This window comes from Myotis brandtii, unplaced genomic scaffold (assembly GCF_000412655.1).
Source record: "Myotis brandtii unplaced genomic scaffold, ASM41265v1 scaffold160, whole genome shotgun sequence".
NCBI lineage: Eukaryota > Metazoa > Chordata > Mammalia > Chiroptera > Vespertilionidae > Myotis > Myotis brandtii.
The window spans coordinates 1801909-1822108 of NW_005355833.1; the positions used below are offsets into that span (position 1 = coordinate 1801909).

Here is a 20200-nt window from a genome sequence, read left to right on the forward strand (position 1 = left end):
AGATAAGAGAGGTGCAAACTAAAACTCTGAAACAGAAATCAAACTTTATTCAGTTTATTCTAGATTCATGACTTTTTTAAATCTATTTTGAATTTCATTTACAGTCAAGCCAGTAAGACACATGTTAATTAACATGGTTATATTCTTTCCTTCCTAATCCCACATGAACCAGCTTATCTCAAAATCTCATCAGGCCAAACAATGTTGTCAAAGACTAGTTTTTTTTTTAAATGCTCAGAAACATCACCTTTTGGGGGAAGCTGTCTTAGAAATCTGCAAACCAGCAAATTGTATTTTATCCAAATATTGAATGGCATTTAGAGGAGAGTACAAGCCTTGTGCTTATATCTCAGTTCTTCCACTAAGTTTCAGGAACTTTATTTATTTGGTCCAGCCATTGTATCTTAGCCATCTTCTAGGTCCTAGAGTCTAGTACAGTGCCTGGCATAGAATGAGTACTTGATAAACAAGTATGCATCAGCAAACTAATGATTTAGTCTAACTTCACCTTTTACATGTTAGCATAGCATATTTTAGATTCAAGAGGAACTAAGAATCAACATATATCCTTAGACTTTAAATTAGTAATTTTGTCCCTTTTTCTTCCATGTTCATATTCTCACTCCTTCCTGCCAGCATTAGTACCTGGAGGATAAAATCTTCCAAGGAGATGTGATAGCTGCCTTCAGATATTTGAGGGTTCTCGTATAAGGAAAGACATGGATTTATACTATCAGGAGGGTAGGCTGAACAAGAGGTAGGATGGACAGTCAGAAGACTTAAGCCATCACTTTGACCTATTCAGACAGAAGCCTGGTAATCAGGGGTATTAATGAGAAGGGACTCAAGAATCAGACAGGGGTGGGAAGCCAGTGAGAGTGTATGATTCTGCATCAGTGTTGCCCGAACAAAAGGCTGAGGCAGTTCTGTCTGTTGCAGGGGAGAGGCAACAGGTAGAAACTTCACCAGACTTGTCTAGATCCTATAATTGGTTTAATCATTCACTCATTTTGATTCTCAGATACTCTGTCAGTATGAAGCACATAAGAAATAAAAGAGTACAGGAAAGAAGTAATTCTTTTTCAGTCCAAGATTTATGTACATATCTGTTTCTCTCAGTTAAGCCAGCTATGCGATATGGCTATCAAAAAGGTGAATGCACTTGTATATTCCACACCTTTCTACCAAATAGCATACAGTGTCCATAACAAGGTGATCTAAGCCAGTCAGTCCGAGGTGTGCTCTGGAGTGGATGTCGTACTTTGTGGCATCATATGCAGAGGAAGGTGAGCGAATGATGGAGAATGTGAAATCGTGCCTGGTGCTTCCAGGCAGCTGGTCCATGGAGTGGAAAACCCAACTTGGAGTTGCCTCAGCTACAAGGGGAATGTATTGAATCGCATGATCAGAAAGCCGTGTATTGCTGGCTTTGGGTAGGACTTGATCCAACAAGTCACCTTTGGCTCTATTCTTAGTAGGCTTTTACCTTCACAGACCAAGAGTGGCTGTTGGGATTCGGGGGCAACTTGCTCCCCGGTTTAGTAGGGAAGAGCTTGTCTCTTTTCCCCACATGCAACCAGAGGTCTTAGGCTTCAGTTTGATTGGGCCCATTTAACTCCCTGCACCTAGGGCAGTGGTTCTCAACCTGTGGGTCGTGACCCCTTTGGCGGTCGAATGACCCTTTCACAGGGGTCACCTAAGTTCATCCTGCATATCAGATATTTACATTACGATTCATAACAGTAGCAACATTACAGTTATGAAGTAGCAACAAAAATAATTTTATGGTTGGGTAACAACATGAGGAATGTATTTAAAGGGCCAGAAGGTTGAGAACCACTGATCTAGGGGATTGTGATGGTTCTGACTAGTTAAGCCTGAACCACCTGCCTCCCCCGTAAGGCGGGGGGGGTGGGGGTGAAGTCATCATCCCATAAAGCACATAGGAACTACTTGGGGCAGGGGAATGTTGTTAGTGTCATTGCTAATAGAAGGGGAGAGAATAGAGGGCAATCAAACATAGCAATGATTATAAGAAGCAAATAAGATGTTCATTCAAGAAAGAAAACATTGTAGAGACATGACAACTATCTTCAAATATGTGAAGAGTTGTCATTAGACTTAATCACTACAACTCCCGACCATGGGCACATCTTAGAGGAAGGCATATTTGGACTCAAAATAAGAAAGAACTTTCTAACCATTTAAGCTACCCTAGATAGAATCATTGGAATCCCACCGTTGAATGTCTTCTAGCCAAAAGCAGTATGCTGGTCTGTCAGGAATGTTACAAAGCGAATTTCTTCATGGAGCAAGGAATTGGACTACGTGATTTCTAACATTGTTCTAGATTCTATGGCCTGAGGAGGATTTAAGCTAATAGGGATGCACTAAGTGTTAACTCCAGAAAAACCCTTTCAGACAGACTCATTTAAAAAAAAATTGCTATAGCACATTTATTTGACTGTGAAGAGTGGAATGGTCAACAAGCCTTTCTCCAAAAAAACACCTCCCCTACTCTCACCCTCATACACACACATAACTGGTAAACTAGATTTGAAATAAGAGCACCTTTTTTTGGAACTAAGAAAAAAAGTTTGATAGAGGAGATGTACAAAATCTTCTTCTAATGGAAAGTGTTTAATGGATTATTTGTACCATTAGAGACAATGTTAATTTTGTAATTCACAATGATCATTTTGAATGGTGGTTCTATGCTCCTGCTTTTCTCACAAAATTTGGGTTCAAATATTAAAACTTACATTTGCCCAGAGGATGGTTTCCTGTGGCTCCTGTACACCTGTGTGAAATAGGACATGAGCTACGTCAGTTTTAAATACACAAGGGATAAAAGGAGTAGACCGGCGGTCGGGTCCCTTTCCCGCTCCCTGACTGCAGACCCAGCGAATGAATCATGCTCCGGACCTTGGTGCTCCCGTGGTGTGTTTCCTGTGAAAATTCGTTGTCCTTGAACGCAGGAAGCCGCAGAGCCAAGTGATCTAATTTATGGTCCTATCTGAGTGCTGCCCTCCTTAGCGCCTTTCTCTCCCACCCAGCTGTGTGTTAAGTTCAGGGCTACCTCATTTTAGCTTTTCAAACCTGGTCACTCCCGAGTGCAGCACCCCAGCTGGAGTTTGAGGGTGGGGAGAGAGAAGGCGCCGAGTGGATCTTAGGATGTGGGAATCACAGTGACTTTCTTATGCCCTACCTAGTGAGTAGCTCTCTATTAAATCTTCTTATGACTTATTTATATTTTGAGTCTTTTTTGTTTACTTAAATGTTTTATGACTTCGTTTTTTGTTTTGTACTATAAAAATACACTAATAGTCTCACAGACATGATAAGAATTTGAACAATGTAAGAGGCTGGACCAAGGAGATAGGTTGGCACTAGTGAATTATATATACTTGTTCATTTTGTATTATTAGAAATAAAATATAGTATTCATTTGTTTTGTCTCATAATCAGTATCCAAAAATGCCAACATTTTCATTTGTAATTAACCAGAGTAAAGTTAGTTCTATTCCTTTTTTCAACAGTCCTTTGTCTGGGAACTCTTTACATTAGTGGTACAAAGCAGTGTATACTCAGTTTACAGTCATGTGGAAGCGATTTTTTTCCCCTCTTTTTGAGATTTGGGCTTTTTTTTTTTTTTTTTTTTTTTTTTTTTGTTATAGTGGATTGGAGGTGGTGCATTCCTAAGTTTTAGTACCTCGTGCAGTGCCAGGTAAAATGAGATTGAATCCAGTACCAGTTCTCCCTCAAGTCGGAAAGAAGTCCTGGCACCTGAATGGGAGGCTCTGCCTTTGAGGAGTCTCTGGGCGCCTCTATCTCCTCCCTTCACTGTGTAGCCAGGAGCCCTGGGCCCGGTGAAGAGAGGCAGCTTCGGAGCCACGGGACCTGACTGGAATCCGGGGTCTTTCTAACTCCAGAGTGCATTCGTTTTCCCCCAGTAGGCAGCCTCCGGATCAGCAGTTTCAGGCCAGGTTCTCTCTGTGACTCTGGGCACTGCTCCCCTCCGAGCCTCAGTTTCCCTGACAGCAAAATGAGCAGATCACACTAGATTATCTCTGAGGCCTCTTCCATTTCAAATATTCCTTAGGTCATTCTTCCCATTTAGAATATGAAAGTCTCAGTTTACCTTAATCCCTGTTTATATTTAGCTTAATGCAACTGACTTGAAAGGAGAATCTTTGCAATGTAGCCACAGTTCTTGAAATTTGAAGTTTAAAAAAGAGTAAAGCAGAGTTCAACCTGAAAGCTGAAATGTGATGTCAGTGGCATAACAAATAAAAATGATATTCTTTAAAAATTCCAACCATGTGATTTAATTTTATATTTCTTTTTTTCTATTTAAGAGAAAAATAACACAAGCTTGGAAAGCAGTAAATATGTAAAGAGAGAATTTGTCAACTGATATTGGAAGATCTGACCTAGGTCACACATAAATCTCTCAGACAACAGCTGCAGGGCAAGCCATAATTTCAGAGAGTAAAAGAGAAAATGAAAGCTATAGCTGGTGTCTTCTTTAAGTTACATAGGTGGATTCATTTTAGTTTTCTGATTGTGCTTCTGAATATAATGTAAAATGGCTGGTAGTCACGTCAGTGTTACCACTGTCTGTAAAAAAGTACATCTGCAGATATAGGAGCATAATGTGAAACTTCCAACGTTGCTTTTTATCCCCAGAATCAAAACCCCACAGGCAAACTTTTGCATTGGAAATCTTTCCAGGCTCATTTTCCAAAGTCTTAAGTCATGTTATGGGAACCTTTCTAATTGCTACTTATATGGTCCTTACAAAGAAATATATGATAAATGTTACTGCAGTGACATCCTGATACCTAACTGATACTTTGCCTGGCTGTTATGAAGTCATTCTTCCCTGTTTAACCACATAACGGCCTATCTTACATCACAGTGAGGCATAACTAATTCTTGTTAGTATAACTTGAAATCTTGGATCTAAGGGCTGGCAAAAGAGAAAAGCTATGCCCGGAAGAAGGAAGAGGTTCATCTAATTAGTGTATCAAAGTGCTACTAGTTTTAGAAACTGATTAGCAAAAGGTAAGACTGGAGCAATTACTGTTCTGTTCATTGTCCCAAAGTTAGACATAGAAAACTCAACACAAGCAAAATGTATAAGCAAGAAGGGAGACTTGGACAAGTTGGTTATAAACAGCATTTCATATGTTGTACGGTGCAGGCAATACATCAGCTCTAACAATGTTATTGTGTCCCTCTGAACTCTGCTCCCACAGCTGAACATTTGGAAGGCAGACCCAGAATAAAGAGAGGCATTCACAAAGCTAACATTTTATACTGAGGACCCTCAGCACCACTTTTAATGTGCTGTTAAAGTGGGGGCTTCACTTCCTCATGAACTGTGTGCCAAAGCAGAGGCAGGGACTGGAGGCTGACTTTGTTTGTGTCTGTTTTATGGTTGCTGCGCTGTACTGTAATGTGATTTTGAAAAAGGTAAACAACAAAGAGTTTAGCAGTGAAAAATACGCCTAATATAAATACAGTCGAGTACATAGCAGATCAGAATTTGAAAAATATGACTGTGGCATTAAATTTTCTGGTGGAATTAACAGAGGAACGGAATATAGCCTTTAAGGCAATATATCTGAGACAGAGAAAGGAGATAATACATCTAACTCTATGGTCTATGTGGCATTCATATAAAGAAAAGCACAGTAGCTTTATTTAATTGAGAAAATGAATCAATTACAGTGATGTTGCATCATCAGATTCTTGGGAAATGGAAGATATAAGTCACCGCATTGTGTAACAGTGTTAAAAAGTAATTGAGTATCTTAAACATTTTGAATCAATTTCAGGTCCTGGCACTGCTACCTTAATACAAAATTTATGAAGATGATTTCATACAATATGTTACTATCAAAACGGTGTAATAAAACCTGGTAACAATGTCTCTCTAAAAATCTGGGCAAAACAGAATAGTTATAAGATCATAGAAAAAGACTTCGCTGTTTCTGTTTCTCCCTTTCTTATAGTAAAGAGCCAGCATTAAAGTAGTGCTGTTTTAAGTTGTCTTAAACCATGCGTTAAACCCACCAAATAAGGCACGGCGGAGGAGACCTTCTCCAAGGCCCGGCTCCTACGGAAATGTCCTCCCTTCCACTCACTGGGTTTCTACCACTCATGTTACTGGGAACACTGTCTCGCGATCCATTCTTGAATTCATTTTGCAACATCTCACTTAGAATGTTTGCCGCATGTTTTCCTCAGAGAATGTTATAATCCCCATGACTGTTGGAAATTTGTGGAAAACATTCTCTTTGAGGTCAAAACAGATTTCTAATTCCTTGTTCATTACAAATAACTCTCCCCTTGAAGTAGATAAATCTTACCAAGAAGGGGGGCAGGTGGGGGTCGATGTGCACTTAAACATACATAAAAGCACAGTTACCTGGGCTTGTCAAGATTGTTTAAAGGAGGTGTGGCTTGTTACTAAAATCCTTAACCTCTCCAGGGTGGTAGTTAACAGCTTTGTCTTGCTTTTTAATAGAAATCTTTACTTGCAGAGCTTTATCCAGAAATTCTCGTTGATAGAGGATCAAGGAACAATAACTAAGACAACATTAAGCTAATTAATATAATATTGAATGTCAACTGTAATTGAATTCTTTTAATTTTTTTAAAGTAGATTAAGAGCCAGTTAGCCTGGGACAAAGGTTTCTGGGAATGGTGTTTGGGGAAGGAGGGGGTGATAAGGATAAGGGGGTGATGGTGGGCACCATGTTCAGTCGAGATAATACATAGAAAGGCACTTCTTTAAACACTGAAGCACTAGGTGGCAGGGTCTGCTGATCAGCCCTATGGATGCAAAAGAAATGACAACACAGTTTCTGCCCTTGAGAAGCTTAGAGTCTAGTTGAAAAGAACCCACACACCAAAATCGTACTTTATCAACTTGACCATGCCCAATATATATGCAAATCTAATGGTTTTTAAGCAATACTATGACTGTAGGCAGATGTAATGCAGATTCTGGAGAGAGGGGAGCACTGGAGAAGACCCAGCACAACCACAGCCTGTTCCTGCAGCCCCATCCTCTGAGAGGCCCAGTTACCCAGCATAGAATAGAGATCCTCAAGGTGGTTGTGCAGATCAAAGAACTTTTTAAAGCATCATTAAGAACATATGAGGGGCCCTGGCCAGTGTGACTCAGAGCATTGTCCAGTACACGAAAAGGTCACAGGTTCAGTTCTCAGCCAGGATTCAGTCGCATATGAGAGGCAACCAGTCCATGTTTCTCTCCCTCCCTCCTTACTTCCTCTCTTACTCTCTCTAAAAGTAATAAACATGTCCTCTGCCATTTGACCCAGTGACCCCACTTATAGGAATACATCCTAAGAGACCTGACACACCTGTCAGAAAGAATATGTGCACCCCTAGCTAAGATCTGGAAAAAGCCCAAGTGCCCATCAGTACATGAGTGGATAAAAAAAGATGTGGTACATTTATACCATGGAATACTATGCAGCAGTAAAAAAGGAGGATATCTCACACTTTTGAGACAGCATGGAGGGACCCGAAGAGTATTATATTAAGTGAAATAGCCAGCCAGAGAAAGACAAGTATCACATGATCTCACTCATATGTGGAATCTAATGAACAAAATAATTTGATGCACAAAATAGATCCAGAGACATAGAAGCATGGAACAAACTGTGGAATCTCAGAGGAAGGAATTAGTATGCATATATGCATAACCCATGGACAGAGACAATAGGGTGGTGAAGGCCTAGGGTGTGGGGTGGAGGTGGTCTAGAAGAGGTCAATGAGGGGGAAAGTAGGGGATACATGTAATACTTTGAACAATAAAGATTTTTTTAATAAAAATAAACATGCCCTCTGGTGAGGATTAAACATTTTTAAAAAACATATGGAGGCCCTAACTGGTTTGGCTCAGTGGATAGAGCATCAGCCTGCGGACTGAAAGGTCCCAGGTTCAATTCCGGTCAAGGGCATGTACCTTGGTTGTGGGCACATCCCCAGTAGGAGGTGTGCAGGAGGCAGCTGATCGGTATTTCTCTTTCATCGATGTTTCTAACTCTCTATCCCTCTCCCTTCCTCTCTGTAAAATCAATAAAATATATTTTTTTTAAAAACATATGGAGGACTATTACTATTTTTCCTATATTTTACCAGCTGATTGCAGCTCAGTTAGGCCAGCAACCACTGACCTGTCAGTCATTTCATTTCTGAAATTTTCCTTCTGAGGAAATTTAGTACCTGGGACTCCATTTTCATAGGGAGGGGGGCATTAGAGTGTTTAATACTTTAATTACAGTGGATGTTTTATTAATTTGGTGTCATATTTTAGTAACTTTCTAAGAGAGATGGTTTATCGGTGCTAGATGTGTGAGCAGCCTGCCTTTAGAATGTTGATCAGGACCAGGCATTTCTTCCTTCACTCTACTTTATCCCCTGAAAAGCTGTGTAAAACTTGCATGGATTTGATTTTCCCAGAGAGCATAGCTGCCCTGGAAACAGGCTGAAGGAACTTGGGAAAAGGTGGTGCCTTCACCCTACTCCTGAGTTAGAGACAAATTCTTCAACAACATAATTAAAGTTTTCTTCACAAAATAGGGGATTGTGAGCAAACACTGGCAGGAATCCAAAATTCTAATTTCTGACTATGATTTAATTTCAATTTTAAATAAATCGGTTTTTAATTTAAAAAGAGTGAGCTTCATAACATTAGCAATGATTGCAACATTAAGCCCAGTGTTCACAATCTAGCAATATAAAACATTATTTATATCTGAATCGTAAACAGCCTTTTGAAATGGATTATGGTTTTTCTCCCTATTCTAATACAACCTGGAGGGTACTAAAAAGTGTTGTGTGAAATTAACATTCTGCTGACTTTCGCCTATAAATGAGAAGCGAGCTATTAACATTTGTGTATTTTCATTATGTAAATTGTGTTAACACATGCCCACAAATTGCCACCAGCAATGCAATAATTTTCTCTCAGTGATCATAATGTGTCCAAGTGAGTCATTTTGATTATGACATGCTAATTACATATTGCCTTTTTTCAGATTCAGAAAAACCAGGGATCTTTAATGGTAAGCTTTATGACTTCAGAAAAAAATTCACTTTTCTTTTTCCTGATGGCTGCTCCCTTTGCATGCTTGAATGCCTTGTTTTAAACTTAGCAAATTGCATTTTGAAGAAAATGCAAACCTTTAACTGCCTGTATTAGATTAGGTACCATTAGAAATAATAGAACATCCTGAGCATCAATGTTTTTATAAGAGTTTGCTGTTGTTGATTAATCTTGCTATATTTTATTGCATTAATGATTTTTTCTTTCCACTCCACTGTAAAGATATTGCATAGAGGCTAATACTTTTTCCTCTTCTCTCCCATTGCAGCCTCTCCAGCTTCTACAGTGCATTGTTGATGAGGTGAGGCATCGTCTTATGTGCTTTCACTCCTAAAGTCATTCCTAATGGTGTGGAAAGCTTATATTTTGTTTCCTAATGAAGCACAATGCCCAACATCCTCGGAGCAAGTTGTGTTGTATGGCTCTGAGCTGTGTTACGTGAACTGGCCTTGTCCTGAATCTTGCTCTTCTGATTCTGGCTGAGAATCACTGCCAAAGCAGACTGTCCCACAGGCTTGTCCTCGAGGGTATCAAAGGCCCTAAAGACACAACATGATAATATTAATTTATTCTCTCCCTGGCCAGATGGGGATGGAGCCGGAAATTAAAGTGGTATCATTTTTTCCCATAACAGATATTTGAAGTCATTCAGTAGGCAAGGGTCAGAGTTGAATAGCAAACAGAAGTCGGATACAATTTCTCTTCCTTGCTTTATTTACCCAAAGCATATCAGAGTGTTCGAAAGCTCTAGGTCAACAGTTCAGCTTTAATTTCCTAATTAGGCATTTTTCCCAGAATATACTCCTAACTTTGTGCGCTTTTAACTGGTATTCTCTACCTGTGGTCATTCTTAGCCATCGAGTTTCACTGTCCCTTGGCCTTCCTGGAGTTAATCTGCCTGTATTTCTTTCTCAGTCAACTTTGTCTACTTTTTATTCTGACTTTAAATTCCTTTATTCTGTGAATTAGCATTCTTACAGTACACAAGGCTCTCAATTAAGAAACATTAATTTTTTTTTAAACTGAGTTTTTCTAGACTTGGGCTTGCCTACTAGCAATGTTTATTTTTTTAACTTGAATTTTACAATATTTAGAACACTTGTAATGAAGGCGATAAATGAGTCAGATAGGAAAGTTTGAAAGAAAAAAATGTAATTCATAATTATTCCTCTCAATTAAACATCTGTATAACCAGTTGTGAGATTTGGGAGAAAAAATAAAGATCCTCCTAGGAAAAACACAAATGCGTACACATATCCCAGTAATAGTAAGAATGGGGCTCTAACATCCTTAATGGTTGCATCAGTCAGTCCATATATCCCCTGCAAGCCATAAGCCATGGTAGTGCAAACATGGAGGCATCGTCCTGAAACAAATGGAGCCCCCATTATCTCAAATATCAGACAGGCCCCCTGGATCTGATAGCTCATCAATATCTTCTGTCATCTTGGATTCCAAAAGCATCCTATCCCCATCAGAATCCTCCCAAATAAACTTATTTTCCTGAGGTTCCCCTCTAGGATTGCTTAGGGATGTGCCCAAGGACACTTGGTCTGTCCATGCTTCCTGGGCTCCACTGCTCTTCGTCTGCCAGGCCCCTGGGCATCAGACCGGCCAGGTACAGAAGTTCTTCACCAATAATATACTAGTATGTACTGCTGAAGAGTTAATTTGAAGGTTTTTCTGTATCAAATGGGTATTTCCATTCCTTATTTAAAGTAGCACTGCCCTCAGTGGATAGAGCATCAGCCCACAGACTGAAGGGTCCTGGGTTCAATTCCAGTCAAGGGCACATATGGAAACTTTATGGAAACTTGGAGATTTTACATTGTCTTCACCAAAACAAATATAAGTTGGTCTTGGAACTGAACTGATGTTCAGTAATAAGAGTATTAGGAAAGAATTGGCCAAATGCATCATAGCTTCTAAGGTGCATCATATCTTCTAAGAAGGAGAGGATTGATGGGGTCCTTTAATTACTGTGTTTGTCCCATGTTTATCAGATTTCTCACTGCTGTGATACAGTGTTTCTCAAAGGGTAGTCCAAGGGCCAACTGCATCAGATATCTAAGGCTCTTTGTTAAAAATGCAGATTCTTGCACCCAGATCACTGAATTAGACTTTCTAAGGATGGAGCCCAGGATTCTACATTTTTACAAGCTTCCGAGTTAACTCTTTGCACATTGAAGTGTGAGAACCTCTTTCATAATGTCTTTTTAGGGCTAAGACTCCCCTTTTAGATCCCACAAGGCAATTAACTATCTTCATTTGCATCTGACTTTTAGGGCTCTTATTCCTGAGTAAATATAACCAGCTAGGACTTGAGCCATTTTACTTCTTGGGCATGAGATATACTCCATTGTGAAAAGGATAGTCAATCAAAGTGTGTACTGTTTACACACTTTTAGAGAAAAGTCAGATAAAAAAGTACCACCTTACATCTACACAATGGAATACTATGCTGCGGTTAAAAAGAAGGAATTCTTACCATTTGCAACAGCATGGATGGAACTGGAGAGCATTATGCTAAGCAAAATAAGCCAGTCAGAGAAAGATAAATATCACATGATCTCACTCATTATGGAATATAATGAGCAACATAAACTGATGAACAAAAACAGATCCAGAAACAGAGAAGCATCAATCAGACCATCAAACCTCAGAGGGAAGGTAGGGGAGGGTGGGGGTAATGGGGAGAGATCAACCAAAGGACTTGTGTGCATGCATATAAGCCTAACCAATGGACACAGACATCAGGGGGGTGAGGGCATGAGTCGGGGGGGTCAGGGGGCAATGGGGTGATAAGGACACATGTAATACCTTAATCAATAAAGAAAAAAGTACCACCTTTAGCCCTAGCCAGTTTGTTCAGTGGTTAGAGTGTCGGCTCATGAACCGAAGGGTCTCAGGTTTGATTCCCAGTCAAGGGCACTTCAGTTGCAGGCTTGATCCCCGGCCCTGGGTCGGAGTGCTTGTGGGAGACAACCTATGGATGTCTCTCTCTCACATGGATATTTCTCTCTCTCCCCCTTCTCCCTCTCTTCCACTCTCTCTAAAAATCAATGGGAAAATATCCTCAGGTGAGGATTTAAAAAAAAAAAAGTACCACCTTTAAGGGAGCCTAATTCAAACAAGATGAATGTATTTAAAGTCATATACAAAATAGCCAAGAAGCCCTAGCTGGTTTGGCTCAGTGGATAGAGCATTGACCTGTGGACTGAAGGGTCCTGGGTTCGATTCCTGTCAAGGGCACAGGCACGGGTTGCGGGCTTGATCCCCACTATGGGGCGTGCAGGAGGCAGCTGATCAATGATTCTCTCTCATCATTGATTTTTCTATCTTGCTCTTTCCCTCGCCCATCCTTTCTGAAATAAATTTTTTTAAAAATTTATTTTAAATAGCTAAGCAAAGCCCAGTGTAACATACTTCATTATTATGTGGATGCAGCTTGACCTCCTGGCATAGCCTGGCAAAGCATAAAAAAGTAGTAAAACAAGACCAAGTAGGCAGGAGCCATCTCTGGAGTGGACAGAAGTGAATGTCAGAGCCAATCTGGGAGTCAGGAGGTGGCATCATGGGACAAAGCCAAAGTCAGACACCAGATATCCAAATAGATGACACCAAAAGTTAAACAGAGGAGTAAGAATCATGAAGATGAATCTTGGGCCATAGAATAGGAACTAGAAGGGTAGCCAAGGTAACAGGAGAATCAAGCTCCAATCAGAAATCTGGGTGATCCAGATTAATTTGGGTGGGTGGAGTTTAGTCTGGCTTGGAGCTAGATAATTCAGGATATGAGTGATGTCTTAAAGATAACAGCTGATGCCTCAGAGTTGTTTCTCTTAAAAGAACTTATTTTAAAACCCTCAGGTTTTAATCAGGCCGTCTCCAAGTCCCTGAGGACCTGTGTTAGAAAGAACTTTGGTTTATTGTAAGTGATGTGTGCCTATGTGTGCCATGGTGCCTTATCCATCTGAGATCTTTGGAGAATAAGGTGGCCCTAATTGTCTAGATAACTGCAGTTCACTACGTTAAGCTCTAGCATCAATGAGAAAATACGCATTTATAGAAGGAAATGTTTCTAAAATGTATTTGCTCTTTACGGCCTGTTGACAGAGCGTACTGAATATCATTTAACCTTTTCTTGATGACTCAGGTCCTTGTTTTGAGCATGGTACTTGGATGTATCGATGCCCTCCAGAGCTATAGAATTGGATGGGTCTTGCCGTTTTTTTCATTGAATTTTACCAACCATTTTGCCTGTGTGTTTGGCCTTGGCACTCAGTAAAGCACTGGGACCTCTTGAGATGCAGAGAGCCATTTGCTCCTAGGCTCAACGGCCCTACATGACTATGCTGCTCTGCTTAGTGTTTTCCCTCTGTTCTCTCCTGCCATTGCCTGTGTTCTCTGACCACTCCCCATTGTCAGTGACTACCTGCTGCCCCAGCGATCTGACCATCTGCCTTCAGTCTTTTCACTCCTGATAGTGATCCTAGCAAAACTAAGTGTCAGATGAAATCAGATACCTAAGTAGTATGTGTAAGGTTAAACATACTCATCTTTAATGAAGTAAAATGGGAGGGCTTGTGTTCATTCATTCAGTAGATCAGGGGTCCTCAAACTACGGCCCGCGGGCCACATGCAAATACAAATATTGTATTTGTTCCCATTTTATTTTTTTACTTCAAAATAAGATATGTGCAGTGTGCATAGGAATTTGTTCATAGTGTTTTTTTAAACTATAGTCCGGCCCTCCAACGGTCTGAGGGACAGTGAACTGGCCCCCTGTTTAAAAAGTTTGAGGACCCCTGCAGTAGATAGTTATCAAAAGCGCCCACTGTGTATGTTAGCCCAAGTGGAACAGACCATGGTCAGGACAGCCTCCAAGCCTAGAGAGAACTGGACTTCTCGGCAAGGTACCCAGGCCAACTGCAAGCTGAGTCTGTGAGTCAGCGTAGGAAGGCAGAAGAACAGTCCCAAATCCTGGGCCAAACCAACGTTAGCTATCTACACTCTCCCCAATGTTTGGGCTCCCAGTTTGGCTGGCAACAAAAGGCTGGCCACATTGTTGGTGTGGAAGGTAGAAATACAGCAATGATACCTGAGACACCAAATCCCAGGCTGGCTGGAACCAGCTAGTGGGGGCCATCGGTGGATTGAAGTGGTGAGAATTACAATGACTAAAGTGGGGACTTACCCCTTGACCTGCCCCCAAGTGGTCCATAGCCTTGGAAAAGATATGGACACAAAAACGAATAATTTCATTGTAGGGTGCATAATATACAACCCTGAGACAGGAGGGTTAACAAATCCCTGATTTATACTTCAGTTTATTCATTTTACTAGTAAAAAGCGAATTCATATAAGTCATGTTTTATACCGATCAGAAGTATCTTCTCATGCAAGTGTCAATTTCCTAGTAAGAACTAACTGATTTGTAAAATACCAAAATGGTTCTGAAATATAAGCACAAACTTTTAATGGTCAGCGATGGCCTATAATTGGGCCAGACATACAGACAAATAACAGGCTTGACTGTTGAAGATGTTAGCTGAATAATTCGTAGTTATACTGATTGTTCTTCCCTGATGCAGATAGAAAGGAAGTAGGGTTTGGTCTTGGGAATGGCATGGCAGAGCAGTCTTTGTGGAACATCTGGCAGGTCTGATGGAGAGTTTAACTCTTGTTCTACTGTAAGGAAGATGAACACAGAACAAGGCTTTGAAAAATGACAATGGTGTACACAGAGTATGGAGACTAAATGGACAACTGGCCAAAAAGCCAAGGGGTCCAGGTGGTAGAAAACAGAAGTAATCAGTAACAGGGAAATTAGGGAAATTCACAGATATGTGGAAACAAACTTATACCCTAAAACAAATGGGACAAAGAAGAAATCACAAGGGAAATTGGAAAATACTTTGAGATGAGCTAAAATGAAAGCACAGTATACCAAGAATTATGGGATGCAGCAAAAACAGTACTCAGAGGGAAATTTTTAGCTGTAAATTCTTGTAAATTAAAAAAGAAGAAAGATCGCAAATCAATAACCTCTACCTTAAACTAGGAAAAGAACAGACTATACTCAAAGCAAGCAGAAGGAAGGAAATAATAAAATTAGAATGGAAATAAATTAGAGACTAGAAAAACAACAGAGAAAATCAATAAAACCAAAAGGTGGTTCTTTTGAAAAAATTAACAAACCTTTAGCTAGACTGACAAAAAAAGGGGGGGGACTTAAATGGCTAAAATCAGGAATAAAACAGGTATCTTACTACCAACCATACAGAAATAAAAAGGATTATAAGGGAATTCTGTGAACAATTGTATCCCAACAAATTGGATAGCCTAAATGAAATGGACAAATTCCTAGAAAAATACAAACTACCAACATTGACTCAAGAAGAAATATAAAGTCTGCAGAGACTTATAACAAGTAAATATTTTCTTAAACGTCCCACAAAGGAAAGCTCAGGACCATATGACTTCACAGGTGAATTCTACCAAATGTATAAAGAAAATGTAACGTCAATCTCAAATATTTCCAAAAAATAAAGAGGAGCAAACACTTGTTAACTTCTTCTATGAAGCCAGTACCAAAGCCAAACAGAGACTTTAAAAGAAAACAAAACTATGGACCAATTTCAATATAGATTCAAAAATCCTCAAGAAAATGCCAGCAAAACCAAATCTAGCAGTACATATAAGAATTTTACATATGACCAAGTAGAATTTACCCCACAAATACTAATTGATCTGATATTTGGGAATTAATGTAATACACTATCCTATATAATAAAAGGCTAATATGCAAATAGACCAAACGGGGGAACAACCAAACAACCAGTCGCTATGATGTATACACTAGTAATTTAAAATAAACTATCCAAAAGTGAAATTAAGTTACAATAGCATTAATAAATATAAAACTTGGGAATGCTTTTAACAAAAGAAGTGGAAAACTTGTACACTGAAAATTACAAAACATCATAGAAATTAAAGACAAATAATTTAAAAGATATCCCACATTCATGTAGTGGAAGACTTAATATTGTTAAGATGGCAGTACTCCCCAAATTGATGTACAGATTTGGTGCAATCCCTGTCGAAATCCCAGTGGGCTTTTTTACAGAAATGGATGAGCTGATCCTAAAATTAATATGAAAATGCAAATGATTTAGAGTAGTCAAAACAATCTTAGGGCGGGGGGAGAACAAAGTTGGAAGATTTAAATTTCCTGATTTCAGAACTCACTACAAATTACAGTAATCGAGATAGTGTGGTACTGGCATAAGAATTATGAGTCCACAAATTAACCCATCTATCCATTGTCAGTTTTTCAATGAGGATGCAAGATCATTCAGTGGTAAAAGAATAGTCTTTTCAACAAATGATACTGGACAATTGAATATCTACTAGTACATGCCAAAGTATGAATTTGTACCCAACATCGTATACAAAATTAACTCAAAATGGATCAAAGACCTAAATATAAGGGCTAAAATTATGAAACCCTTGAAAGGAAACATAGATCTAAATCTTTGTGACCTTACACTAGGTAACAGTTTATTAGATATAACACCATCAAGATGGTGAAATCACTGTGACATTGCCACGATTGTGGGCCATGGACAGGCAGAGCCATGGCAAGTCATAATTCTAAAAAGAGGGCCTTTGTGCGCCAGTGTGGAAGGTGGGGGAGATGCTGGCTTTCCCTGTAAGGTCTGTAGCTGGGAAAAGGGATTGACAGAAATACCACAGTAGGGGTGTGGGGAGGAGGACGGAAGGGAAGTGGCCAGCTGAGTGATAGGCAAGAAGAGGAGGAAGGTGGTGGGGGTCTTGTCCTTGGCTCCTCAGTGATGAGGAGTAAAGTGGGTTTGTTCAAGGTGCGAACAGACTCTTGGCCAAAAACATATTTAATAGCCCATCGTTACAAAATTCCATTTATAAAAGTCTATGCCTTCTGTAAGTTCTTATGACTCTAATCATAAAATTTAATGAAGACATTAGAGAACCATCACTATTTACTTATCTGCCTGGCTGGCACACATACATTACAGTGGTACTAAAAAGAGTCATTATGCATGGGGACAGTCATCCACCCCACCAAAAGCCTGAACTCACGGAGGCCTCACATGGACTCTTCACTTAGACATGGGTCCTCTGACGTTTTCTAGAAAAGCCAGCAAACATGCCCTGTGCTGGAAGGAAGCAGCGTCCGATGCCAGCCCCCACCTGGCAGCCGGGTGGAGAAGAGGTTGGAGGGTAATCACACAGACACTTCCACATACATCAAGCAAACTGAGAGGCAGCTAACATCTCTGTTCTAGAAGCGGGTGACAAGAAGAAGGGGGTGAGAAAACTGAGGTGTGGGAAAGGGAGGAGAAAAGGGAAGGAAGAGTCTGCATGTGACCACATTACTAAAAAGCTTCTACGCTTTTCTCTCTGCCTTGTTTCTCCTACAACCCCAACCTCCACAGAATTATCTTTTTAAAAATACAGATCTCAACCTATTAAACCTTCCAGGGATCCCCCTGCATATAAAGTAATATCTAAACTTATCACAGCATTTGAGACTCTCACCCATATATATATTTTTTTCAGCCTCCCTTGGGGTGAGTCTTCAAAGCTGCCACACTTTCACACTATAGTTGTGCTCCTCCCCCTGCTTGGAATGACCTTCTTCCCTTTTTCACTTTGTGAATGCCTAAGCATCCTCCAACGCCCAGCTCAGATGCATCTCCTCGTTGACGCTGTCTCTGTTACCTTCCAACCTCTTCCATCTACCACATTCCCACCCAATGCTAGGCGGAATTCACCGTAGCATTGTTTACAAAGCTTTATATTTTTTTAATATATTTTTCTTGATTTAAGAGAGGAAGGGAGAGGGAGAGAGAGAGAAACATCAATGATGAGAGAGAACCATTGATTGGCTGCCTCCTGCACGCCCCCTGCTGGGGATCGAGCCCACAACCCGGGCATGTGCCCTTGACTGGAATAGAACCTGGGACCCTTCAGTCCGCAGGCTGATGCTCTATCCACTGAGCCAAACCAGCCAGGGCAACAAAGCTTTATTATAGTTTTTAATCTACTGAATCAAATTTAGTTCATGAGTTTGTCAGTGAACATTTGGGCTGTTTCCACTGCTTGGCTATATGAATAATGTTGGTGCACAAGTTTTTATATGGACATATATTTTTAATTCTCTTGGCTATGTACCTAGGAGTGGAATTGCTAGACCATATGAAAATTCTACGTTTAACTCTGGTAAACTCCCAAACTGTATTTCACAGCAACTGTTCCGTGTTACATTCCCACCAGCAGTTTATGAGAGTTCAAATTTCTTCACATTCTTGTCAACACTTGTTATTTTCTGTTTGATTATAGTCAACTTAATAGATGTGAAGTAGCTTCTCATTATGATTTTAATTTGCATTTCCCTTGATTAATGATGTTGAGCATATTTTTATTGGCCATTTTGAAGATATTTCTTCTTGGAGAAATATGTATACAGATCTGCTGTCCATCTTTAAATTGGGTTATTTGTCTTTTCATTATTGAACTGTAAAAGTTCTTTTCTATATTCAGGATACTAGACTAAGTTTTTTTTCTCCCATTTTATTGATTTTCTATTCACTTTTTTTATGGTGTCCTTTGTCATACAAAAGTTTTTAATATATTTTGGGGGTTTTAAAGCCCCAAATTTATTCTGGCTGCTGGTTTGATCAGAGGGTGGCAGGCTTAGATCTCTACCTTATCTGCACTCCACCCCTGGTACCCACATAAAAGCCTTAGAGTTCCATAGATTATAGTTTGAAAACCACTGATTATAGCCCAAATAATCATTCTGTCGACCTGTATTCATCCCAGAGCTAGGTATTGGGGATAGTGAATGAATAAGTTGCAATTACTGCTACTAAAGAGTTTCTTCTCTAGTCAGGGCTGCAGGCCAGTAAACAGGCATATCTACTGGATCACTTTAAACTGAACTGCAGGTAGTATAGGTGGTATGAGACTTGGTGGCCTGAGGTCTCAGAGGAGCACGGTGACTGTCATTTTACCCACTCACATAAATGGGTATTTATGGTAAGGTATTTAATGATGTTTGCAGCTATATAAATTCTGTAATAAAATTATGGGCAAGGTACTTGGGAAACACAAAGAGAGCTGACAGTGGAGGAAATGATAATGTACCAGAGGGCTCTACAGAGAAGGGGAGCCCGAAGGGCCAGTAGGAGGTAACCTCAGAGACACTCAAAGCCCCTGCAGGAATTTACCTTGGCTGCAATGCTTGGCAAAATATTAATTGATGAGGTAAGGGCCACATTCCAAAGGAACTTTACACACTGTGCCTGAGGCATATCTGGGGTGGGAGGGCCTGAAAGTTTTAAGCAGAAGATAACAGAACCAGAGTTGAGTTTTAGAAAAATGGCTCTGACAGGATTGTGGAAGATGAATTATTGGGAAGGACAGTTAGGAAACCATAGATCTGATCAGAACTTATGAGGGCTTTAATTAGGACAGCTTTAACATGTTTGAAAGGTATTTGAGAACTAGAATAAGCTGGATTTGGTGAGAAATTGTATGAAGAGGAGGGTGGAGACAGGGTGTCACAGTCAGGCCCTCACTGAGATGGGGCACATACACGCACTTCATAGGAAGAAGATGATTATCATTCTATTCATAGGAGAGCACCAAGTACGTCATTCAAAACTATATTAGCCTAGCCGGTTTGGTTCAGAAGACAGAGTGTTGGCCTGCACACTGAAGGGTCCTGGGTTCGATTCTAGTCAAGGGCACATGCCCAGGTTGCAGGCTCGATTCCCAGTAGGGCACTTGCAGGTGGCAGTCAATCAGTGATTCTCATCATTGATGTTTCTCTTTCTCTCTCCCACTCCCTTCCTCTCAATAAAACAATAAAAACTTTGAAAAATAATAATAGCCCTAGCCAGTTTGGCTTGGTGGATAGAGCATTGACCTGTGGACTGAAGGGTCCCAGGTTCAATTCTGGTCAAGGGCACATGCCCGGGTTGCGGGCTCGATCCCCGGTGGGAG

At 40.2% G+C, this 20200-nt stretch overlaps 1 protein-coding gene across 7 annotated transcripts in view; it reads left to right on the plus strand.

Moving 5' to 3' along the window:
- Positions 1-20200, plus strand: part of MAP2K5 (mitogen-activated protein kinase kinase 5) — a 261792-nt gene that overhangs the window by 188434 nt on the left and 53158 nt on the right. For 6 of the 7 annotated variants that reach the window (XM_005862082.2, XM_005862083.2, XM_014536302.1 and 3 more), the window contains 2 exons: positions 9081-9107; positions 9417-9449. In XM_005862082.2, coding sequence (XP_005862144.1) covers positions 9081-9107; positions 9417-9449 — 60 coding nt within the window. The remainder of the gene's footprint in view (positions 1-9080; positions 9108-9416; positions 9450-20200) is intronic. The other variant, XM_014536301.1, reaches the window with a different exon arrangement.